The sequence below is a fragment of the Hydra vulgaris genome, chromosome 05 (genome assembly GCF_038396675.1).
Source record: "Hydra vulgaris chromosome 05, alternate assembly HydraT2T_AEP".
Taxonomy (NCBI): domain Eukaryota; kingdom Metazoa; phylum Cnidaria; class Hydrozoa; order Anthoathecata; family Hydridae; genus Hydra; species Hydra vulgaris.
This window is the reverse complement of record NC_088924.1, coordinates 28,324,146-28,352,035: the sequence shown is the minus strand read 5'-3', so window position 1 is coordinate 28,352,035 and position 27,890 is coordinate 28,324,146. Positions and strand designations below refer to the sequence as shown.

Here is a 27,890-nt window from a genome sequence, read left to right as displayed (position 1 = left end):
ATTTATGGTATTAGTATTGATTCAATTTAAGACCAAGGTTGTTTGTATTTTTTTTAACAGTTTTTTTAACAATTAGTGTGCCCAACAGGAGGAAAATAAGGTAAACTACTAATCTGGGCACACAACTGATAGAGAACTTTTTGTTTAGCAAAAATACTTGCTCACAATGAAAATTGGCTTCATAACTTTCATAAACGGTTATCTATCTTTGAACGTGTTGAGTTAGATATCAGTCCACCAGATAAACATTTGATCGAATCTATTAAAGAAAGTCGTATGCATAAGTTAAGATTATATTCACTTGTACGAGAACTTCTGTTTTATTTTATTTTTGCACTGTTAGTATTTTATTTGGCTTACACGTCACATGGAAATTTTTCATTTACACAAACACATGACATTGAGTCTCTTTTTAATCTAAGATCAGACTCTTCCTCCACCAAGCAATATCAGGTTTTAAAACAGGTACACAAGTTTAATAAAGTTTAATTTTTTTTAATTTTTAAATAGTTAATTTGCTCATATGAAAAACTCATTTGAAATCAGAATTAGTTCAGAAATATTATTTTTATTTTCTTTTAGCTTCGATCCAAAAACGACTTCTGGCTGTGGTTGAACTCATTCTTTTTGCCTCAAGTTTTTCCAGAACCATGGAGTAACAGTAAAAGTGATGGAAAAATTTTCATAAATGATCTTAATTCCAAGATAATTAATGGAATACGAATTCGACAAGAACGCGTTAAATCATGTATGTTTTAATTTATAATTTCTATTAGCAGTCAAATCACTTATGTTTTAACATGTTATTACTATAGGTACATTAGTAATAATGGTTTAATTATAATAATTGTTTAATCAATGCAATGTCAGGTTTCTATTTTTTAAGAAAACTTTCATGAAAGTTTTATTTGTTAGTAGTAACTTTGCTTTTTTTATTTGTTCCATTTTCTTTTGACGGTTTTAATTTTTTCTTGAATAAAATGAATAAAAGAATTTTATTTTTAAATAAATAAGTATGACCTTCCATAGCCATCATGTTATGACCTTCCATAGCCATCATGTTATGACCTTCCATAGCCATCATGTTATGACCTTCCATAGCCATCATGTTATGACCTTCCATAGCCATCATGTTATGACCTTCCATAGCCATCATGTTTTAAGGCACTTGGCAACATCTTGACACTGGTAAAGTACTCTTTAAGATACACAAAGGGAGCCATCAGAATAGATGAAAGTTGTTTGCTTAGGTTAAAGTCAAACCAAGTGTAAAAAAACCAAAACCAAAAATGTAAAAGCAAAAAGGATTTAAACCAAACACCAAATAGAGTTATCAACAAAAAAGATTAATTCAGCAGATAAATTATGGGTAAAGTCTTATTATAAAGTCAAAAGGAAAAGGATCCTCACCAGGCTTATGAAAATGTAAAGCAACGGTTGGATTTATTTCTTGATAAACATGGTAGGGGATAAGAGGCAGCTTTGAACAGGGGAGATAAAATCAGGGAGAACAGGCAGATTCAAAAAAATCAATCTCTGAACCATTTATGAATTTGAACTTAGTATAATTAAATATTTTGTGAAAATAATATATATGCTCGTAACTGTCATTTGTCTATCCTGATACATTTGATACAAATTTGTACATCATTAACATTATTTACATCATTAACATTATTTACATCATTAACATTATTAAATTAACTTATATAACTAAACTAAAATGATTAGTGTTGTAAATAATTTATTTTCGTGATAATATTATATTAACAACATTGTAATAGTGAAATAGTTGAAAATAATCACAAAATTATGTAAATAGTACCAAAAAAAATTAATATCTGTAATGGTTAATATTTATAAGTGTGTGTATAATTTTTTTATCTGCTAATGTATGCTTATGTATGTTTGCATTTATTATGCTCATTTTTGTTTGTTTAAAATATTATTTCTGATTAAACGCTTTCATTCTTTCTTATGTTATATGATCCTCTTCTTTTTTTTTTCTTCTTTTTTGCTTATTGTTATTGTTCCAATATTTAATAACTTTTTTTTAGCTTACTGTATTATTTCTGTCTCCATCTATTTTGTTTAAAAGTTAATTTATGTATGTAATATTTAATAATTATAATATATAATAATATAACTGTTTGTTTTTTGTTTTAATTGTTTATTTTATCACGGTGTCACTCTTTTGACTAGTTTTTAACTAAATTAGTGAATTAATTTTGTGATTAAAATTGACATTTTGATTTCATAGTTTTTTCCACTGGTTTTTGGGACAAAATGAGGTTTAGTATTAGATTTTATTTTTGATAATATCTAAAAAATACTTTCATTTTTGATAATACAGTTTTCATGGCTTTTTTTTATTACTTGTATTATTATAGTTTACTCTCTATATTATTTCCTTGTCTTAATATTGTTTTATTTTATTTGTTTATTTTATTAAGGTGTCACTCCATTGACTAGTTTTTAACTAAATAAGTGACACCAAATCTAATTTTTTAAATTATGATTGACATTGTAATTTTTAATTTTTGGTTAAATAAAATGGTTATAAAAAAAAAAGATTATATGTAACAACTTTACATTAAAGTTGTATTCATTACATTAAATTCATCGACTTAATGATTATGCTTAAATTTAAATTAAAAGAAACATTTTATACTCAATTTTGAATTAACAATATAAATTTGATGTTTACTATAATTTTTTTTGTAAGACAAAAATAAAATAAAGATAAATAGATAAAAAATAGATAAGTGATTCAAATTTAAATGACTAAAATACAAAAAGTTATAAAATAAAAGTGCAATTACTTGTTTTTAGAAAAAGTATACATAAATATATTGCTGTTTATTTATAACTTTTTTAAGAAAAAGTATACATGAATATATTGCTGTTTATTTATAGCTTTATTAATAAAAAGTATACATGAATATATTGCTGTTTATTAATAGCTTTTTTAAGAAAAAGTATACATGAATATATTGCTGTTTATTTATGGCTTTATTAAGAAAAAGTATACATGAAAATATTGCTGTTTATTATTAGCTTTTTTAAAAAAAAGTATACCTGGATATATTGCTGTTTATTGATAGCTTTTTTAAGAAAAAGTATGCATAGATATATAGCTGTTTATGAATAGCTTTTTTTAGCAAAAAGTTCATAAACATTTACTTAATGCAAAAGTAAATATATAAAATGTATTAAGTAACTGTATCTTAATTTAACATTTTTAAATGCAGTAAAATGAAAAGTTGGAGTTTTAGCTAGATGCTAAACTTTTTAAGTAATTTTTACTTACTGACACAGTTATATAAAATACTCTGGAAAAAGCCTCAGACATTGTTCTTTGAAGAATACCAGAAATAACCCAAAGTTTACACCGTATGCTACAATAATTCTCTACAGAGATTGTTTGTGTTTACTGAAATTTTTTTTTTGAGCTTTTTATATTAAAAGGTTTTTGTAATTTTATCTTAGATTCCTGCTTAAAACCAAGTTTAGTTGCAGATCTTTTTACTCTGGACTGTTTATCTGAGCTTAAATCATCATTAGAGGAAACAAACGATTTCGACTTTGACTGGTCAATACCCAAAAAATACAGTATTTCTATCAATCAATCTACAAAACCTTGGAGATATCAAACTTCAAATGAACTAGATGGATATCCGTTTGGGGCCAAATTACAAACCTATTTTGGAGGAGGTTATGTTATTGAAATTTTTCCAAAATGGAATAATAAAAAAATTATAGAAGATGTAAAAAAACATATGTGGATTGATCGCCAAACACGAGCCATATTCATCGAGTTTGCATTATTTAATGCTGCAACTAATAATTTTAACATGGTTATTTTTGTATTTGAGTTCCCTGCATCTGGAGGGTTAATACCTAGTTATTCTGTTAGTACTTTTAAACTATATCCACTAAAAAATGATGCTGTTATTATTAGTTGTCAGCTCATATTTTTTGTTATGATGTTCATTTTTACAATAAGAGAATGTAGAATGTTGCGTCGAACAGGTTGGAAATACTTCAAAGGTTTTTGGAACTTAACTGAAGTTATGCTTGTTTTACTTTCCATACTTGCAGTTGTTTTCTTTTTTTATAGAGGTTAGTTTTACTAAATAAATTCCTTTATCATGTATGTGTATAAATACACACAACTATAAATAGATACACAAGATTTTTTATTTATTTTTAGTTTATATACGCAGTATTTCAACTAAAAACAAAACAACATGATATTGTTGTTGATAACATAAAATAAAATAATACTAATACAATACATATATACACATATATTTACATTTTTAAAAATATTTTTACAAAGTAATCATACCTCAAAGTTTATAAACTTTAGAAGAGAACCGTAAACACAACATAAAAATTAGAAATAAGGTGTCAATGTAAAAGTGTGATAACATTGATGATGTGAACTATAAGCCACAACATAAGAATTGAAAATAAAATATCAATGTAAGAACATGGTAACATAAAAACAATTAGAAGTTGATATGTGTTTCATAGATAAAATAAAGTTCTCAAGTTAGTAAAGTAAAGTAAAAGGATCAAAGTTAGCTAAAAAAATGTAAATTTATGTTTTAATTGCAGATATTGTAAACAATTTGTAACTTTGTTGGCATTTTCAAAAGTTAGTTTTTAAAAAATTTTATAAATAACTTATGTTTATTTTAGATGATTTTTTAAAAGTTGTTTAGTAATCTTTAGTAATCCAAGAATTAAGTTCTTTTTTCAAAATTTCTTGAAATGAAGTAAACCAACTTTTTTTTATCAATGGAAAGTTTTGTATTAAGTTAATACATATTAAAATTTGAATGCTCTCAAAATAAAGCAGTACTTGTTTTTAAAAGAGTTTTATCAGTTGATGGAGTCATAAATTTAGAGTTTTATCAGCTGATGGACTCATTAATTTAGCAGCTAACCAGCCGGCACAATTATGTCTTTTAGACATCTTTTTAGCATCTAAAATGTTAACACTTTTTAGATGTCTAAATTAGTATAAATATAAAACAACTATTAGCAGTCATCTTTGAAATGAGAAATATAAGCTCATATTTGTAGTCTCAAAGATGACTGCTATTTGATGTCTTATCTAAATTTGAATTTGAAGACATCTATAAGGTGTTAACATTTTAACTTCTAAAAGACGTGTTTATGCTAGCTGGGTATTGTTTAGTTATTTAGAGTTATTTATGAAAATTATACAATATTGAAATTTTAAAAAGTTTGCTAAGTCTTTTTTTTCTTGAAATTATTACAATGAAATAAGCAAATTTTACATGTGATAGTTCTTGAAATGTTTCAAGACTTATCAAATGTAATTTTTATATTAATTTTATATTCAAGTTTTATATCATGTAGGTTTAGTTATGGTAATGGCTATTTGAGAATTATTTAAGATACAGATCCTTACTTAATAATATTGACAATTTACTCCATAACAAAAAAAATCTTGAAAGTTCACTGTTACTATTACAGTTTGTCTCTTGTTAGTGCTTATTTATCTAGTTATCAAATATCATGAAATTTTTCTTACGTAGTTGTAGTTACACCCAGCACAAGAAAGCCAACATGATGTTCAAGTTGACTAAGAACCGAAATTTGATTCATAATTTATCAGTAGTGGATATGAGTTTAATTTTAAATCTTTAGAATATTGTTTTACAATGTTTGAATATTAATTTTAGTTTTGTTTACATTAATATATGATGGTATAGAAGTTTTTTTAATAGAAAGGTTATTTTTACTTATTAATACTTGCAAAAATTCATATCATGGTCATACTAGCAAAAGTTGATAATGTAAAATTATATAAGATTCTTTATATTGTTCAAAAACTCAATAAATTATACAGTTTAAAAAAACTTTTCAATTTAATAAACTAGTGTAGTAAAAGAATTAAATTTACTGTAAAGAACATTTAAAAAAGCAGCATATGAACATTTTATAAATGTTGTTTATAATTATAGTATTTTATAAATGTTGTTTATAATTATAATATTTATAAATGTTGTTTGTATGTATTTATATTGAAATGGAGCAACATTGGATTCTAACAATTATAGATCTATTTTTCTGACTTGTACTTGTTTCCAAATCTTGTTGAAAGAATTATCTTTCATATTGTTATATTAGAATTAACTCTCATATTATTAAGTATCTTAATCACTATAACATAGTATCTCCTATTCACCATTCATTTATTCGCCATGGTTTCTTCACCTATATATATATATATATATATATATATATATATATATATATATATATATATATATATATATATATATATATATATATATATATATATATATATATATATATATATATATATATATACAGATATATATGTATATATATATATATATATATATATATATATATATACATATATATATATATATACATATATATATATATACATATATATATATATGCATATGTATATATATGTATATATATATATGTATATATGCATGTGTATATATATGTATATGTATATATGTGTGTGTATATATATATATATATATATATATATATATATATATATATATATATATATATATATATATATATATATATATACATATACATATACATATACATGTGTATATCTTTTGATGGAAAGCAACAAGTCTAAACAAATGACTGCTGTATGTTTTAAGATGTTTAAGACAACTGTTTATGATATCATTCAGTACATCAAGTTAAAAGATGGCATCAATCCAGAATAATCCTGTGGAAGACATAATCTGTTTCATCTATGTTTGCAGCACAAAGTTTAAAAGTTGACGACATACTTCCCTGCTCTTCAAATCCATATCAGTAAATTCCATATGACTTGTACTGTCCATCCTTGCAATCTGTGATTACTGATAGAATCTGCAAGAAATGAAGCCAATACTTTACATCAATAGTCATGCTGTGCAGTCATAGTCATGCTATGCAGTGTAACACACATCCAGGAATCAACCATTCCATCCGTAAGAATTAAGCAATTAAGCCACATTGACAGCTAGAAATAATGGTACTTATCACTAATGCAGAAAATGGTGAAGGTGTCAATTATATTGATGAAATGGATCTTGATCTAAATGTAATGACTTTTTCCCAGAATACTGGTGTCAAAACCCTTCCAGTTTATTCCATGAAGGAATATTTTTATTCACCATGGGAAAAATATTTTTGCTCATTTTTTATTTTAAGCTTTTTTTGTTTTATTTGTTATAATTGGTTCAAATAATATTCAATTACTGTAAATATTTAAGTGTTTAAAAATATTTAAAGTAGTTTTATTTGTTAAAATCATTTTAAGGTTTAATTAGATTATTTTATTGAGAATGCAAAATAGCTGCGAGATAATAGTTACTTTATAGTAGTAAGATTAAAAAGTTTCAATTTTTTTTCTTCTACATTTTCGCTTCCAACAAGGCTGCAAGCAACCACTAATTAGAGTTCGAAGTTACTGGAAGAGAAAAGATGAAGTTTGTACAGCAAGATAATGATTGAAAGACGACTTAAAAGATTGCAAATTGTATGAATCAGGAAAGCAAGATAAAGGAAGCAAATTCCAAAGAACTGAGGAAAAAAATTAAACAAATAATAGTTTTTGGAACACTTAGGAACAATCACAGAAAAAGGATGACACTCAGTTGAATGATGAGTAACATGAGAATGAATTTTAGTAGATGGCACAAGAGATGCTAGCTCTTTAGAGCAGTGCCCATTACAGTCTTTCTAGAAAAGAGAAAGAGAAGCAACGTTATGACAACGTGATAATGGTTGGAGGTTGGCTGCAAGAGCAGGTTTAACTATGTTTACAATGCTTTTTTGAACCTTGTCTAAAAGAGAAAGGGCATCATTAGGAGATCCACCCCAGATATAGCAACAGCATTCCATACAAGAACAAGAACGGATTTGAGATCTATAGAGATAAAGAATAGAATCCGGAGTAAGAAGTGTCAAGCTCAATAAAGAGATGCAACCTTAGCAGATGCTAGTATAGCAATGGATTTGATATACAGTTTCTAAGAAAGATCGGAAGTAAAAGTTAATCCTAAAAGATGAAGAGTAGATGACTCATTGAATACATAATCGTTCACAAATATAGGAAGATCTAAATTATTGCGATAACGATTGGCTGAAAAAAATTGAGTTTTATCTGAATTAAAGTTCACCAGCAACTGTGAGCCCCATACTGTAGCAGAAGTGAGATCCTTTTCAAGCTCAAATGCCCCTCCAAGCAATCAAAGAGTGTTGGCTTCTTATCAGACAAGAATAAATGGTAGTATCATCAGCAAACGATATTACCTTAGATGTGAGAATATCTGGAAGATCATTAATGTAAATTAAAAAGAGTATAGGGCCAAAGATTCAATCTTAAGTTACAGAATGATAAGAAGAGTGCTGTCCATTGAGGACAACTTTTATAGTACTATTGGAAAGGAAGGACTCAATAATCTTAAAGATGTGACCAGATATATCACAAGAAAAAAGCTTATGGAAACGACCAGCATGCCAAACTTTATCAAAAGCTTTATAAATATCAAGCCTTAACATCTCCACCTCTTTTTAATGCACAATAAAACCTATCAGTTATTACTGTTAGCAAATCAGCTGTAGACCAAGAAGATCGAAATCCATATTGATGATCAGAAAGTAAGTTATTTGATTAAAGATAAGAGATCAAGTGTTTGTTAATTAAGGATTCAAAAACTTGCTAATTATAGGAAGAAGACTAATGGGACGGTAGTTAGATGAGTCAGATGGCTCTCCAAAATTTTTGAAAATAGGGATAGCAGATGCCGCTTTCCAGTATGCTGGAAAACAAAACTCTGATAAGCACTTGTTAAATAGTTTTGAGAGTATGGATGACAGCTCCGGTTATAAAATCTTTACCATACAAAAGAGTTGGAGTAACAGATTCGCCCTACTTGTTGATACTGCTAAAGATTCCCTAGAAGTAACTAGAGCCTAATTTTTGTGATGAAATACAAGATTTTATGACCTGAGAATAGCGAGCTTTGGTGTTAGACAAAACCTTTTTACAATGGTTTCTAGCAATAGTAAACAGACGTCTGCTTTCTGGAGAATTGTTTTGCTGATAGATATGGAAGTAACGGTTTCGATTGGCAATTGCAGCTGCACAATGTGAGGAAAACCATGGAGAAGAGTAAGGCTTGACTTGGAATTGTTCAGACAGAATAAAAGATTCCATGCCAGCCTGAATCCACGAGGTTATGTAAGAAGCACATTTATCAGCAGGAAGACGAAATATTTCTATCCAAGGGCCATCATGAAGAAAATCATGGAAGGAGTCCCAGTCAGCTTTAAGGTAGTTGTAAGAGTACAATGATAGGGGGATTCTGATGATGAAGAAGAATGAGATGATAGTTTTAGAGAGATCATACCATGATCAGAAGCACCTAAGGGTAAATGTGCAGAAACTGAGCTCTGACTAGGATCAGAAACAAAGCATAGGTTGAATAGAGAAGGTAAATGATTCAGGTTGTTTGAAAAGGGAGTAGGAAAGTTGACTATTTGAGTTAGGGATTTAGAAAGGCAAAAGTTGCGGGTCTTAACGTCAGCAGAGTCACTTACACTAGAGCCAAGCCATTTGGTGTGATGAGCATTAAAGTCACCTACAATAATGATATTGGCTGATAGATAAAGAGAGCTTGGTCAATTTGATCAGAAATAACATCAAAAAGAGTGCAGTCTTGAGATAAAGAAGAGTGACATATAACAAAGAGAAAGGCGATAGAGTGAAGAGGTGGATTCAAACCTAGTTTCCTGAAAAATGGGTGACTTCTTACAAATATAAATACCAGGCCAAGCATGTGACTATTGGAGTCTTTACAAGTCAAAGGAAGATAACCATCAACACTAAGATCACTAGATGAGATAGCTGAACTCAAATTAGTCTCACAAAGTGCAAGTAGGTCTGGTAAACTTTGCTAGAGGTAAGACTTAACAGAAGAAAAGTTACTTTGAAGACCACGAATATTAGTGAATGATAGGTTTAGAGAACTTGGTGTTGACGATGGTTTTTTGTGTTTTATAGTTTTTGGTACTTTATTCATTTTTAAATTTGTTAAAGAACTTGACTTGAAGCATAGATTGTACTCAGTACAATGTTTAATAGCCCATGCATTACCATTAATAAACTCTTAGCTGTTACAAAGGGCTCCAAATGCGGCCTTTACAATGCACACCAAAAGTAAAAACAGGGACACCATCCATGCGCAACATGGCACTGTTATTACTTTGATATTTTTCAGCTGTTGATGGAATCAGCCTCTCTGAGAGCTACCACAGAGTTCGGGAAACCTAACTACCAGCCAGCTTTAGAACCGTAAAACTAAGTTTTAGAGCTGTATCCTCATTAGGAGATAATTAAATGAGTTGCCTAGTCATAAAAGCATAGACACAAGCAAAACCCATGCATTGAGTCAAGAAGATCCAGCATTCAACATCCTAAACTGGAAACAGTGTATTAAAAATACATCTGCGCTTGCCTAATAGATGAAGAAGGGGTGTGAGGCTGGTCAACAGATAGAATCTGTTTACCCTTTAAGTTTTTGCCTAGGAGGCTTTCTAAAAGGCAGTAGCTGGATGCGTTTAACTTCTGCTCAAGATGAGTATTTTTATCGAGACACCATCTCTAGCCTTTACTCGACCATGAGTCCCAAGGCAGGGGTGTTTTAAGTTGACTTCTTCTAGCCTTTGTCTGAAAAAGCGTATCCTACAAAGCAGTAGGACATGATTCTTTATGTCCTGTTGTAGTGGGTTACATGTTACCAGTAGCAGGATAACCTTACCTAACTTTTTTAAGTTTATTAAACTGCAATTGAACATTTTGAAATTATTACATCTTTATAATTATAAAATATAGTTATATAAATCACTCGTGAATAATTGATAATAATTTATTTGTAATAAAGATAATAATTATTTCCTTTATTATTGCTGCCCATTATAATTTTCCCATTAAACATACATACACGGCAATAATTTTAAAAATATTTTTTATTAAGTTAACAATCGAAATAATATGATATTTATCCTAGAGGGAGGGGGTACAGCACCTTGTAACATAATATTCTAGAGTCTAAACTTTTGTGACGCTTTGTGACAATGGGGGAGGGAAGGGGTCAAATATCACAATAAATTGTGTGATGTCTTTTATAGATGGCCCCATGACAGAGCTCGAAAGAAAGATTGGATAGCGACAAATTGGCCTTCAAGATCAGATCTTAAACCTGGAGATCCCAACATTATAATTAAGCTACTTATTGAAAGGGAGAGATTAATATTCCCACCTCTGCACATAAAACTAGGCCTGATGAAGCAAAATCTCATTCCTGGACTTTCAATTTCAAAAATCAAGGGTGGTGTTATTGTTGGTTCACCAACTTGGGAGCTTATCAAAGATGAACAGTTTAATAAGAATGTCAGATCTTAAGAAGAATACTTGGTTATCATTCAAAGATTTGTCAAGAACTGTCTTAGAAATACATGCGCAAGTAATTACGAAGAAATTGTTCATAAGCTATATTAGAGAGCTACAAAGCACTTAGTTGTAACATGAGTATTAAACTACATTTTCTGCATTGCTATCCTGACAGCTTTCCAAAAAATTTTGGTGCTGTTAGTGAGGAACAAGGTGAACAATTTCACCAAGATTTGAAGGTTACGGGAAAACGTTATCAGGGTATATGTGATGTACATATGATGGCTGATTATTGTTGGAGCATCAAACGTGATAGTCCTTAAGTTAAACACTACAGAAAGAGCTAAAAATGTTTCTACCTTTACCTAAGAAGTTTAGTTAAGAAGGTAGTTAAGAAGGTAGGTTACCTACCTCCTTAACTACTTGCACACAACTATAATAACTAGAAAAACATCTTTTTTTTTAAATTAATTATATTGACATTCATGTCTGTTTCTTTCTTATTCCCTTATATTTATATTTTTTATATAAACAACCACATTGTTATTAAGTACAATATTTTTATCATTTTCAAAAAATTGAGGATTTTATGGCTAAAAAACTTGACTTGATAGAGAAAAGCTAAAATCGGTTTTGGATTCCTCACCAAAAATTAAGTTTTTTTATTTTAATTTTAACGAGGTGTAAAAACAATTATACTTTATTAACTGAAATATTTGCGACACAGTAAATGTACATAAATATATATATATATATATATATATATATATATTTAAATATATATATGTATATAAATATATATATGTATGTATATATATATATATATATATATATATATATATATATATATATATATATATATATATATATATATATATATATATATATATATATGTATATATATATATATATATGTATGTGTATATATATATATATATGTATATATATATATATATGTATATATATATATATATGTATGTATATATTTATATATATATATATATATATAAATATATATATATATATGTATATTTGTATATATATATATATATATATATATATATATATATATATATATAATATATATATATATATATATATATATATATATATATATATATATATATATATATATATATATATTCATTTATTTATTTACATTTTTAAACTTAAAAATTATCGCATTTTTTTTTACAACTATGAAGTTATTTGTGCAATTATGGTGTTGTGATGAACGATGCAATGTTCACAACATCATAATATGGCAACATCATCATTTATGGCTTTATATGTATTATGAATTAAAATATTCTTCATCCACAAAATTATCTCTTAATTTATTATTAAATTTTTAACTATTTATAAATAAGTTTATTTTTAGGTAAACTAGCAAAAGATTTACTTAATCGGCTTCCAGCAAAAGAACCTCAAAAGTTTATAAATTTTCAATTTGCTTCTTATTGGGATTTGATGTTTACTTACATTGTCTCCTTAATAGTTTTTATTGTTAATATAAAGTTTATGAAAATACTCAATTTTAATCCTCGTATTTCAATGATGTCAGCTACATTAAAAGCATCAAATCACTATTTAATCGCTTTAGCTTTTGCTTTGTTTATTATTATGTCTGCAACAGTTTGCTTTTCTAATATAGCATTCGGTAATGTTGTTTAATATGTTAAGTTACTAATTAGATTTATATCTTACTTCTAAACATGTTTATGTATGTATGTATGTATGTATGTATGTATGTATGTATGTATGTATGTATGTATGTATGTATGTATGTATGTATGTATGTATGTATGTATGTATGTATGTGTATATATATATACATATATATATATATATATATATATATATATATATATATATATATATATATATATATATATATATATATATATACATATGTATATATATATATATATATACACATATATGCAATAGGTTTTCATTTTTAAAGGTGCTGTGTTGGAAGGATATGAAAGCTATTTTGAAACAATTGTTTCCCTTATGTCATTGGTTTTAGGGAAGTTTGATTTTAATCAGATACAGAACTCATGTGGTTATATTGGTCCAGTTTTTCTATTTACCTTTAACATTTGGATGAATTGGATTATGATGAGCTTGTTTATATCAATATTAAACAATGGTTTTTTAACTGTGCGCTCAAAAGCTGCTTTGCAAAAAGATGAATACAATATACTAAGTTTTTTTGAGTCACGACTTAAGGGTTATATTTTTTGTTTCTTCTTAAATTATTATTTCATTAAATCAATAGTTTATAAATGCTTTTAAATAAATTTTTTCGAATTAATTTTTTTTTTAAATACAAATTAATGTTTTGTTTAATTCAGAGTTATATTTTTGTATTAATACTTTTTATAGGTTTGCTGGGACTCGCATATAAAAAATCATTCAACTCTGAAACCAAAATTTGCAATGAAAATTTCAAATCTGTTAAGTTTAATTTGGACGTACAAACTGATTCAACAATTTCTAACTTTCATAACGAAGGTAAATTGCAACGTTTAGCCTTTAATAAATTATGCAGCTATGCTGTTCATACCTGATTTTTATACTTCTAATGTTATAAACAATGCATGTGAAAATATATAACGAAATTAAATTTAACGTTTAGTAGTTTACAATTTTTTTTAATTAATGAATTTTTTTAAATTAATAAATCTTTAATTTGTGTTAACCATTTGGCCAATAAAAATCTTGAAAAAAATTAAAAAGATTATTAAAAAGCATGTTTAATATATTTAAAAAAAAATGATTTTTAATATATAAATGTTTTATTCTTACATTCACATAATAATTCGTTTTTGAATATATTTAACATATATAAATGTTTTATTCTTACATTCACATAGATAAACATATAGAAGGTAATCATAATGCTTCTGCAAATTAATATTTGAATCATTTCAGTGTCAGTGTCAAAAAATACTTGAGTAATGCACTTTAAAAGATTAATCAGGGGGGGGGAGGGGGATAAAATCGTGGATAACAATTCTGTCTGACAATTTTTTTTTGTCAGACAGAATTGTTGTATATTAAATACCAATATTCTACAATAAAAGTAGTTAGCTCAGTAGTAGAAAAAGGACATTCCAGATCATAAAAAAAGTGCATTGTTAAAATCTGTATTGAGTCAGAAATATGGTTGTGAGAATGTTATAAATTATGAGTTTTTAGCTATAAATTATGAGTTTTGAGCTAGAAATTATGGTTGTGAGCAAGTTATAAATTATGAGTTTTGAGCCAGAAACTATGGTTGTGAGCAAGTTGTAAATAATGAATTATAAAAAATTAATTTTTTATAATTTCTAGGTGGAATATAGTTAAACTATAGCTCATTGATTACATAACTGAAATCTAAGTGTAAATGTAATTGTTAAGCTCATTGATTTCATAACTGAAATCTAAGCGTAAAATAAATCACGTCCTATTACAGAAAAACTTACAGATTGTTTAACTTGCTCATCTCCAAAATTGAATGTAACTACTAATCTTCTTCCACTACCAACACTAGGCATGGAATCAGTAAAATTTCTGTAAAATGAGATAGTAATTGTAGAATCAATTGTTGCTTTTGATTGATACAATAGTCCAGATGATTCATTATTAAATTTTTTTTTTCTTTAAATATCTTCGCTTCCAACAAGACTGCAAGCAACTACTAATTAAGTTGGAAGTTACTGGAAGAGAAAAGATGAAGATTGTAGAGCAAGATAACAATTTATGGACGACTTAAAGGATTGCAAATTATATGAATTAGGAATAATGTATAATTAACGAAATAATGTATAATTATTTTTGTTATATGGTGTCCAAGGTTGTATATCAGAGTTAGTATTTACTGGAGAATTGTGTGCATCATACATGCGTACTCTAGATTCCCATCAATCTCCAGATCCGCCAATAATATGCATTCTAATATATTTAAGATAAACACCTTGACGAGCATTGTCTGTAGTGTCTAATAATATATATTCTTTACCATAAGTTGTGTTTGTAAATCTAAATGTTTCTGAGTATAATTTAATAGATGATAATGATTGAGGTATTGATGTAGTTCTTGTAATAAAAGGTTGTAACCAATATGTTAGTGTATCACTAGCTTTATTGCATAGTTGAATTACTAGACTAGTAGTAAATGGTAAATCTAGTGTAAAGTATCCTCCTAATGAATTAGCCGTATGTACATTACAACCTTGTAAAGAGTCTGCATAAAATGACTTACCAAGTGGGTCAAGTGTTGAAAATAAAAAATCACAGGCTAAACCAACATTATTTATTCCAACACAATCTGTAGAAGTAGAATAATCTCCTATGCGAAGTGTATGATCTGCATATATTCTAATAAATACATTACCTAGAACATTATGATTAGGATCTAATCCTTGGTATGCTAACCATAGTTTTCTGAAAATACCAGGACCAGAAGGTTGTACAAATTTTGTTGTTGCATCAGAACCTGTGTTTTTTGGAATAGTCTTTGATTTTAATCCAAGGCATGTTAAACTTAAATTTGGTGTTATTCCTTATTCATTAAGATTAAGTGTTTTAATATCAACATAATTTTTTGTAGTAGCATTATGTGAGTTAGTAGGTTCTGCTACATTTATTAATTTATTAGAATTCATATTAATATTACTAATTGCATTATTTTGTCCATCTCTCCTAATGAACAAGTTAGTAGTTTGAGATGTTGTTAAACCATCTATAGCTACAACTGAATTAGTGTCGCGTCCAAATTTATCAACAGGTATTTTTGTTTTTTATATATTAAGAAAAATTTTTTTAATAAATTTTTTTTTTAAATTACCATAGATTATTTATAATATTCTGAAAATCACATCCTTCATCTAGTGTTTTTAAAACATATAAACACAAGTGTCCACAGAATGAGGTATTCCCAAATTGAACTCTATCACTATTATAATAAACAGGAATTTTTTAATAATTAACATCTTCAACTGGTGGTGGTTGTCCATAAGAGTCAAAACTTAGTTTTTTATCTCCGTCTTTGTACCAGCAAATCCAATGAAATCCCTGTGTACTTGAATCTCCTGTATTTAATATTCTACATTCCACATTTTCAGGTTATTCATCTCTTACAAATACACCTTTAAAACGTTTTAGTTTTAGTTTTTTTGCTGCTTTAATCAATTGAAAATCTGTTAGTGGTTCATTTAGTAAAATTATTCCTTCAACATTGATAAGTTTAAGATTATTGTTATTAATTTTTTAATTTTTACTTATAAATTGTTTTTTTTCTTTTAAAAAACAATTTGCGCTCTTTGACTTATTTGACCTATTTGACCTATAAATTATTTCTTTCTTTCAGTTAATAGTGTCCATATGCTAATGTGTGTATGACATCTTCTAAAATAAACCTTTTATTGTCATCTGCGCTTAATGCTATTTTATTGACCTCTTCTGTGTAAATTTCATGTAAAAAGGATCTTATTACATTTATTTTCCTAATATGATTCCACTTACTTAATAAACAATCTTTGTAATCTTCATGTGTTATATACTTTTTAACAACATTTTTCTTTACTCCTTTACATTTTTTGTTATCTTTTCCGTGTACTTTTTAAGAATACAACTTTGATCTGAGTCCTACAAATTCTTCAATTTGTGCTCCTCCTTTCTTATTAACACCAACTTTAAAATCTACATTATTAATTGCTGGGTGTTTTGGGTCAAATTCAAATTTGTATCAAATTTGCTCTCAATATCTGCGTTAAAGTCTTCTGTTTTAATATCATATGCTAAAGAATCTGTATCTGAATAATGGTTTTGCTCGATCAGCATATTTTTTCTTTATGTAATCATAATGAAATTCGTACATTAAAGTTTTGCTCAAATCTAATATACACATTCCTAAGTAAATTGGTTTAGCATATTTTAATTTTGTTCTTAATCTTTGATACAATTTAAGATTTTCATAATGTAATATATAATTTTTCTTATTATTTAAGTTAGGCACTAATTTTTCAACATTATTAACAGTTATCCTTTCAGGCCCAAGTGGATAATCATTATGATCATCATGTAGATATTCAGTGTAATTTAAATCAACTTCTAATATACATGGAATTGATTTCCAGTTCATCAACTCATTTTCATCCATCCATTTAAAACCATGTGCTGGAAGTGGTTTACTCATTGCCCATCCATATAAATTATTAGCATCTAGATATTGGATAAATTTTGATGGTTTACTTTGTTCATACGCATCACCCATGTACTTATTATTAGATGTTCCTAATCTATTAGATATCATACTGATACCTCCTCGTATTCCTTTCTTTATCATCAGTATAATACCGTAATCACTTAGCAATTCTAATTTTATTTTTGTTTTCTTTAGTGCTGCATTCCATGCAAATCCTGGTGATGTATAATACCAAGCATGATCTAATTTAAAATAATTCATACAAACATCTCTAAAATTTTCAAAGACGTCAGCTAGTAAAAGCACATCTGAAACGTTTTACAAATCATGGTAATCTCAAAATGTTTTGCAATTAAACTCATTCCATACAATTTGTGCATGTGAGTAATCATCGTCTACCTTCAATCATTTAATTTTGAAATTAAATGATTTAAGGTCATTCAATCATCAATATACCTTCATCATTTAATTTTGAAAAGAACGATTTTTTTGGTGGTAATTGTGTCTCTGAAAATTTATTAATAGAATCAACCCAATCATATGGGTATACACCTTTTCTTAGTTACAAATCTAATTTTTTACCTAAATATAATTTTCCGATATTTTTACGCTGATCTTTTATTAAATTCTAAGATAAACTATCTAAGTTAGAAGGCATAAATCTGTAACTATCTATGAAATGTATTTCTTGCTTCATTTCTTTTCTCTTCCCATTTTTAATATACTCACCAAGTTTAATTTCTCTAGAAAAGCTAATATACTTTTCTTCATTGTTTGGTATACAACTCAATTTTCCTCCTGATAATTTAAGAATCACACCCAGAATTGTGAAATAGTACTGGAAAGAATTTTTGAATTTTATGTTGCGAATTACAATAATTATGTGCAGCACCTCTAAATTTTCCAGTAATTTGGCAGTGGTCACGAATTTTATCTTTTTCAAGATTTTTTTTTTTTTTTTTTTCTTTTCTTTTGCAATTCACCTCCCCAAGGCCAAGAAGGCCACTACAGATGAGGAGGCTACTTGTGATTATAACCTTCTCTCAACTCTATAACTTTGAAACACGAACCTTGACAAACAAGGTCGCTGCGCTAGAAACAAGTTGAGCGCAGTACTACCAAGGACATAGTGGGAATCGAACTCAGAACCTCTCACTTATGAAGCGAGCGCTCTACCACTACACCACTACCACATCTTCGAGCGCTCTACCACTACACCACTACTGAGATCTTCTCCACAAATGTGGCATGATACTGCAGCATTAAAATCATGCTTGTTTTCATGAGTAAATATCATCTTTTTTGGAAATTTAATCATGTCATAAATTTTCCTAATATTTTCTTCTAAGCTGTCAACAAATTTTTGTGCAACATCATCTGTTTCCCTACTTGCAGTAAATTAATATACTAATTTACTAAATAGACTAATTTACTTTGATAAAAACTTTCATCAAAATATTTGATATAGTAACACAATAAACTTGGAATAAGTTTTTGATATTGTTTTGTATAAGATTCATTCGGATTTGGTTCACAAGTATTAATTAGTTTGCTAAAACTTTCAAAGTCGGCATATACTACAAACGGAACTCTCATTGATCTATTGTGATTAATAAATTGCATTGTTGAATTTGGTGGTGGAAGTTCAATACGTACTGAATCATGTGTTTCACAATACGATTTATGATTAGATAAAGATTCTTCAGAATTAAATAATAATAAGCAGTTACTACAAAAATAAACTTTACCACGAAATTATAGCGAAGAAAGTAATCTGCTTAAACTTTTTATTAAACAATAATGATTAGTAACACCATTTGAGATTAATAGTAAATCTATTAAATATTTGTGATCATTATTTTTCACACATAAAATATTAACTTCTGAATCTTCATAACCATTAACACTGATATTTTTATTGTTCTTCTCAAATTGTGTTATTTAGTTTAATGATACTAGAAATTCTATTTTATCCCATTTTATTTTTTCTGCTTGATTTTTAAGCTCTTTATCTACTATTTCAGAATTTTTATCTTTAGGCTTTAATGCTCTAGCAACACACCACTTAAAACATTGAATATCTTTATTTCTTATATTAACTATTGCCTTTTTAGTTGCTAAATTTTTGTCATGTAAAATGTATGATTTAGCTTTAACAGGATTATACTCAATAATATTTATATCGATATTTTCAACAGAAACAAATCTCCAACCTGACCTTGACTGTTGATATAACAATAATGATTCTAAAATTTTCTGCTTTGATATTTCATAAAACTTATCTAAATCTGTCAATTCTAATACAACTTGATTATTTGTTCTAAATACACCAGTTGTGATTATAGTTTCTTCTGTTAGAATACAAGTACGCTCCATTACACAAGTGAGAGCTATATAAACCTTTGAATTTCTATTTTCATTTATTACTTTAATCGCGCTTTTTTTAGCAGCATTTATGAATAATAAAGCATTGTAACCTTCTATTCCTTTAGCTTTAAGTTGTTTTGTCATATTTTTAATAGATGATTGATTTAATTTAAATTTTCTTCAACTTTATTTTCAAGTTCAACTTTATTTTCAGGTTCAACTTTATTTTCAGGTTCAACTTTATTTATAACTAATTTATTGTATAAATTTTTTAATGAGTTGACTTTTTGATTGACTTTATTCTTAATTGGATCCGGTACGTATGACACAATCCAATCTGCAATAGAATAAAATTTACTTTTTAGCCAACCTGCTGTAGATTGCGCTGGTCTTTGTTCAATTGGTGTGTTACTAACTGCTATAGATTGAGTTTGTGTGTGCTCAACTGGTGCATGCACAACAGTTGTGCGCGCTTACACTACTAATAATTCACTTTTTCTCATTCTATAATAATGTTTAATTTTTTGCTCTTGTGCGATTTGTTTAAATTCTCTGACATTTTTGTTTTCCTTTTTTTATATAGCAAAATATTTTTTAATTTTTATTTTCTTTAAATAATTTTTTTTAAAGAAAATTTTGTTATATTTTTTATATTTATTCTGATTTTTAAATACATCCCATCCTTATATTCTATAATAATAATTAATATTTCGATATTTTGCAATCTGCTGCTTATTTGTAATTGTCAATGTTCTATATACAAAAGGTGTAGGAGTTTAAATTTCTAAAGATGTTATATCCTGAATAGGTTCATCAAGTATATTTTCCATTTTTTTATATGACAAGATTTTATTTATTAAAAATATTTACAAAGCACATGTAAATATTTTTTAAGCATCTTTATTTTTTCAGAATTTATTTTTTCAGATTTTAATATTTCAATCTTAAATCCATTATCAACTTTTCCATCACGTAATTTAAGATATCTCCATCCATGCTTAGTTTCACGCATAGCACTATATAATGATTTATATATTTTAATTTCTCCAGTTTCTATGCTTGTTAATTTAACAGTGACTGGTTTTTTCTTAATTGTTCTTAATCTTTTATATTTTGGATCTATAATTTTTTCTTGTTCTTCACAATGTATTCTAGGCTTGAAAATTGTTTTTTCTCATTTATTTCACCGGATGTATTCTAGGTCTGCCAACTGGTCTTTTATCTTTTACTTCTTTCACTTCAGTCATAATTGATTCTTTATTTAATAACCCATTATCTATAGCAATCATTAGCAATGTAGCGATATTGTCAAATGTTTTTGAAATGTTATTTTCTTCTAATAGATTTTTTAAACTTTTCTTTGTGTATTTTATTCTTTTAATATATAAAGAAAAAAATTTTATAATAAATTTAATTTTTCAAAAAAAATTAATAAACAGCATTAAATTTTTTTCCGTCTGATTGAAATTGTAACAATCTATCAGACATTACAACTGCAATTGCTTCAGTATCTGCTGGAACAACTGTATTAAATGTTGCTATAACTTGTACATCTATTGTTGTTGGTAATAATTTTTCTGATTGTTTACTAACATCAAAAACAAAAAGTGGGTATAAATCTTTATAGTCAGAAGGAGTTATACTGCTGTGTGTGATCAATTCATTCATTCCGTAAATTTTTTCATTAAACACAGTTGCATCTCATAAGCTCTTGAAAATTACTGATTTGGGAATGATAAATTATAATCAACAGCAGGATATCTATTTTGATTAAGCTTAATGTAAATATTTTTCAAGTCGCAATGATCAAATATTGAAACATTAGCATTTTAATCTCCATCCTTACTTGTTTGAAATGCAACAATAATGTATCTTGGCTTTTCAGGAAATGTCTTTACGCTCTCCAAGAAAATGTAGTAGATTGTTGAACAGATATAGTATCACACTGCCACGAGCGAAAACTTACTGGAAGTGCCACTTTTGATTCGATAGAATTAAAAAGATTAACCCTTTCTAAATCTGATGGGATCATATGTGGTATAAACAATGATATTTTATTAAGATTAACTTTTCCTGCAGCTACAGCAGCAAGCTTAAAAATTGCATCATCATCACTTTTTCTTACAAGAGTTATTGTGTGTTTAAATCCAAAAACAACTTTGTTGTAATCATCACAAAATCCAAAAATGTGCCTTAAAGGTACGCAAGTTCGTTTCTGAATTATGTTGCTTGTCTTAATGCAAACCCTGAGTTATCAGCAAGTACTGCTGTTGTTGAAGTATTTATACCACAATTGATTTAATCCTTGCACTAATTGAAAGTCATTTGGGTATTTAAGCATTCCTAACATTGTAGTTGCTTTACCTGGGTGATAAATAGTTTCTATATCTTGGTTTGATAATTGGTATGATATTTGACTAAATAAATGCAGAAATACCATTATTTGTCAACGTCACTGCATCTGTATTAGCATAAGCTGTTCCATCAAGTTTAACAAGTTGTCCTTCAAATAAGAGATAAGCTTCAGATGGAAGTGTGTACAAATCATGTTGCTCAACGTTGATTCTTATTTCTCTAGCACTATTTAGATTTGTACGAGCCACTGGCTCATATTCATGGAATTCAAATCTTTCAATTCCATTATCCACAGTTGGCTTTTCTTTAAAATTTAATTTTCTTCTATTCTTATAGCATTTTCATTTGATACTTTTACTGATCTTATTGCAGACCTCATCATTACTTTATTTATATTTGTTGTTACATCATCTCCATTATTTTTTAGATCTTTCATTAGATCTTTAGATCCATTATTCATTAGATCTTTCGATCCAATCAAATTTGAAATTATTTCTTTAATTTTTTTATTAGCAGCACTATTTGGTTGTGAAACTATTTTTGAAGATGCTTTATCAGTTATTTGTTTTCCTTTTTCGACTCCAGCATTTCTAGCAGCTTCGCTGATGTCAAAAGTTCTTTTCCTGCTGATTTAGCAGCAGTTATTGCAGTTTTTCCTAAATTTTTTTTTTTTTTTTTGTTATTCACCTCCTCAAGGCCTAGAAGGCCACTACAGATGAGGAGGCTACTTAATAGTGGTTATAACCCTTTCTCAACTCTATAACTCCGAAACACGAACCTTGACGAAAAAGGTCACTGCGCGGAGAAACAAGTTGAGCGCGGTACTACCAGGGACGTGGTGGGAATTGAACTCGGAACCTCTCGCTTATGAAGCGAGCGCTTTACCACTACACCACTACCGCAATTACAAGCAGCCAACTGCTTCAACATAGCTGATGATACTCTTGTTACATTTGACACTTATTTTTGTTTAAATGAATCTCTTATACTTTCGAATATACCACTTCCTCCAATAACATGTTTTTTTTATATCTCTTATTATGAACAATTAGCATTTTTTATGTACTATAAATTTTTTTTATATGAACTGAGATGTAATTATAAATTATTTTGTATTGCTTTATACTGTGAATTATTTATTACACCTTGTCGTAATAATTCATCACAAATTGCAGCAGCTTCATTTCTTGATCCAGTGTTACCTGCTTTCCATGCAGCTATACGTAATTCAAGCATTTCAATTAACGCATTAGGATCACTAGGAAGAATTATAGTTTGTACTCCTGTTCCTTTTGATTCACGCTTACCATTTTTTCTTTTATATCTCTTCAAATGAGGGCTATTATTTCTCTGTATTTTCCACTCCGAGATGACTTTGGTTTGTATGGGTTTTCAGTAGTAATTGCATCTGTATTAATGTATTTCGATAATTTTTAAGATCATTTTTATTATATATTGCCTTATTAGGATTAAACTTTGTTATGAACTCTCAAAGACCAGGAGTACCATAATATGTTTCACCATCAACAATTATATCATCATCATTAATATATATTGGCTTTTTTCCAATATATAATATATCATCTTTAGAATGTATTCCAAATGTAGTACCTGTAGATTTTTTACTATTAGTATACATATTTACTATATATAAAAATGTGACTGAGTTAAATGCAAAAACAAAACTAATACACTAAACTTACAAAACGTTGTGAGTAAAAACAAACGAAATATGCAACGTGGAACTTGCGCTATTTGTGGAAAAATAAAAACTAAATTCGTATTTGCAAAAGATGGATTCAGCAACAAGTAAAATAAAACTACCATGGTCTAACTTCCCAGGTGAAATGCATTTACCTGGTATGAACTTTGCAGGTCCTGGTACTAATTTAGATAAACGATTAACTTCTACTGACGCATGCTAAAGAATGGAGTAAACCTGTAGATAGAGTTGATAATGCAGCTTACTATCACAATCTTGCTTATAAATACTTTGAGGACACAGCAAAAAAAAATTTAGCTGGTAAAGTTATGCTTGAAGAAATAGATGCTATAAAAAATCCAACAATACGTGAAAGAATTGAACGAGGTATTATAAAACCTATTATTATTATCTAAACCTATTATTATTATCTAAACCTATTATTATTATTTAAAGCAAAGTTTGGGCTAGGTGTTGAAAAAAACTACCAACGATCTGTAAAAAAGACAAAGATAAAGAATTGAAATGGACTGACAAACCTGCAAACGAACTTCATAGACCAGTTGTAAATCATTTCAGAAAAAGAAAAGTTATTGTAAATGGAATCGATGAAATATGGGCTGCTGATTTAGTTGACATGAAATCTTTTTCTAAATTAAATGACGGTATAAAATACTTATTAATGTTGTAAGATGTTTTTTCAAAGTACAGATGGATTGTTCGATTGAAAAGTAAAACTGGAGTTGATGTTGCTAATACATTAACTAAAATCTTTAAAGAAAGAAGGTGTCGAAAAATGTGGGTAGATAAAGGCTTAGAATTTTATAATGAGCATGTTAAAGTGTTAAGTGTTGAGTTATATTCAACTGAAAATGAAGAAAAAAGTTGCGTAGTTGAACGTTTGAATAGAACAATGAAAGATAAAATGTTTAAGTACTTTTCAGCTAATTCTACTAGGAAATATATTGACGTTTTAGATGAAATGGTAAATAAATACAACAACACAAAGCATTCTTTAATTAAAATGACAACAGTTGCAGTCATCGATAAAAAGAATGAAAATATTGTTTGGTTAAATCTAAATGGAAATGCTCGATCAGAGTCCGTAAAATCAAAGTTTTCAATTAGTGATAGAGTTAGGATAGTTATAAAGAAAAGAACGTTTGAAAAAGGATACACACCGAGATTTACTGAAGAGGTTTTTACAGTTTCACAGATTCAGTTCACAGATTCACCAACGTCTAAAATAACTGACGATAATGGTGAAGAAATACAAGATACTTTTTATGAACAAGAAATGCAAAAAACTGATCAAGACATATTTAGGATTGAAAAGTTATTTGTAAACTCAAAAATAAATCATTAGTAAAGTGGTATGGATATCCTGATTCAACTCATGGGTTGACAATAAAGAATTGATAAGTCTGTAAAATTAGTTATTTAATAGCACATGTTTTCTTTTACTCTTAAACTATATTTACGCTTAGATTTCAGTTATGAAATCAGTGAGCTATAGCTTAACTATATTCTACCTAGAAATTATAAAAAATTAATTTTTTATAATGCATTATTTATAACTTGCTCACAACCATAATTTCTAGCTCAAAACTCATAATTCATAGCTAAAAACTCATAGTTTATAACTTACTCACAACCATAATTTCTGACTCAAAACAGATTTTAACGATGCACTTTTTTTATGAGCTGTAATGCCCTTTTTCTACTACTTAACTCTCATGAGAAGTTACAAGTTGTAGCTTCCATGACAAATTAGAAGGTGTAGCTTCCATGAAAAGTTAGAAGTTGTAGCTTCCATGAGAATTAGAAGCTGCAGTTTTTCTGAGATATAAAAATGAAGTAGTTAGCAACTATAGGCTCATAGAAATAGTTTCTATAAGCTAATCGAGTTAATAAGTTTCTATAAGTTAATCGAGACCTTGCTGTTGTAAAGTTATGAATGTTTTTCATAACTACGTTTAAAACAACTTTTTAAATGTTGTTAAAAAAGTTTAACTTAAAATGTCTATAACAAATTGTTGGCAAATTTTTTTAAAACTTTTCTTAAATTTAATAACTTTTTAAGAAAGCTTAAAAACAACTTGTAATAGTGCTTCTAAATGCAATTTTTTTTTATAGAATCATATAGTTCGCCACTCGATGACAAATTATCAAAATTAGGTTGCCTGATGCAAAAATATTACGATGATACTGAAGTACTTATCTTACCTCTATTTCATGCTGAACTTTTCTATGGTAATTTTATGGAAGCTTTCGAATTAAAAATGATTATAAATAAAGAAATGTTGGAACATAATCAATTAATTGAAAGCACGGAAGATTCCTGATTGTATTATTGTTAACATTGTGCAGCATTGAATAATATATATAGTAACGGTTTATAATACTACAAATGTATTATATTATATATATATATATATATATATATATATATATATATATATATATATATATATATATATATATATATATACATATATATATATACATATATATACATATATATATATATATACATATATATACATATATATACATATATATACATATATATATATATATATATATATATATATATATATATATATATATATATATATATATATATTTTTATATATATATATATATATATATATATATATATATATATATATATATATATAACAATTTTTCTATTTTAAATAAAAGAAATATATAATAAACTTGTATAACCATAACATTTCATCTTTTTGTAATTTGCTGTTGCTTTAAACAGGCTTATTGCCTAATTCCTTTAAAATATTATTTACGTTGTTGGTTATATAAATAAAATTTCAAAAAACATTTTTAAATATATTTGTTAATGAGGTAGAGTAAAACCGGGTCAAACCGCGCACTTGTCAATAAAAATTAAATAACTTTTTTATTTTTATTTATTTTTATTTTATTTTTTTATTAGATTGGTAATAAAAAAACTATTTAAAATAATATAAATATATGTTAAAAAGATAATAATAAAAGTTATTGAAAATATGTGAAGAAAAAAAAGTTGTGCGGTTTTAGGTGACATTCTGACAAAACCGGACACTTAAGAAAACATTGAATTTTTTAAATTTTAACTTTTTTCTTATTATTTTCTTTTAACACAACTTATATTTAAGAAACTATATATTATTTAAATTTTTTGAAACAAAAAAATTTAGTTCCTACTACATATTTCTTTGGTAAACATGTTTCTTTGCACAACCGTTCCCGACACATCGAATTCTTGCATTGCAAAATTTCTGTGTGTAAATGTGCTCTACACTTTTTACATTTTGCAACTTTTAATCGTTTGGCTGCTGGTACTTGTTCTTCATTATTGTTTTGCTGAGGTTCTCAGCATTGTTATGCTCAGGCATTTGAGAACTTGGCATAGAGAGTCTACGCTTTGCGTTAAGTTTAGCAACATTCACGGCTTTCTTTCTTGTTTTTTCTTTATCTTTTTGTTTGAGGAACTCGATCGCATTTTCTTCAGTAATACATTTTTCACCAAATTTTGACATGTTGCACTGCTTCGATTTCTTAACCTGCGATTGATTTCTGGCTTGTAAAAACTGCTTCAATTTTATCTTGATATTGTTTTTGCAACGCTCAACACATGCTTGATACCTATCAAAACTTGAAGTTGGTGTAGTTGAGAAAGATGGTAATTGGTGTGTAGTTAAAGTAGGTGCTGCGGCGGCTGTTGAAGATGATGAAGCTGTGTCTGAGCAAGATGGTGTAGGTACTGCGGAGGCTGCTAA

At 27.5% G+C, this 27,890-nt stretch overlaps 1 protein-coding gene across 3 annotated transcripts in view; it reads left to right on the top strand.

Annotated features, from left to right (window-relative positions):
• The window catches only part of LOC136071939 (uncharacterized), a 200,667-nt gene extending 174,158 nt beyond the window's left edge, over nt 1–26,509 (top strand). For all 3 annotated transcript variants that reach the window (XM_065797810.1, XM_065797812.1, XM_065797811.1), the window contains 7 exons: nt 149–465; nt 583–748; nt 3,490–4,122; nt 12,867–13,145; nt 13,452–13,721; nt 13,877–14,005; nt 26,245–26,509. In XM_065797810.1, the coding sequence (XP_065653882.1) occupies nt 149–465; nt 583–748; nt 3,490–4,122; nt 12,867–13,145; nt 13,452–13,721; nt 13,877–14,005; nt 26,245–26,453 (2,003 nt within the window). In that variant the 3' untranslated portion in view covers nt 26,454–26,509. The remainder of the gene's footprint in view (nt 1–148; nt 466–582; nt 749–3,489; nt 4,123–12,866; nt 13,146–13,451; nt 13,722–13,876; nt 14,006–26,244) is intronic.
• Nucleotides 26,510–27,890: the final 1,381 nt, after the last annotated feature.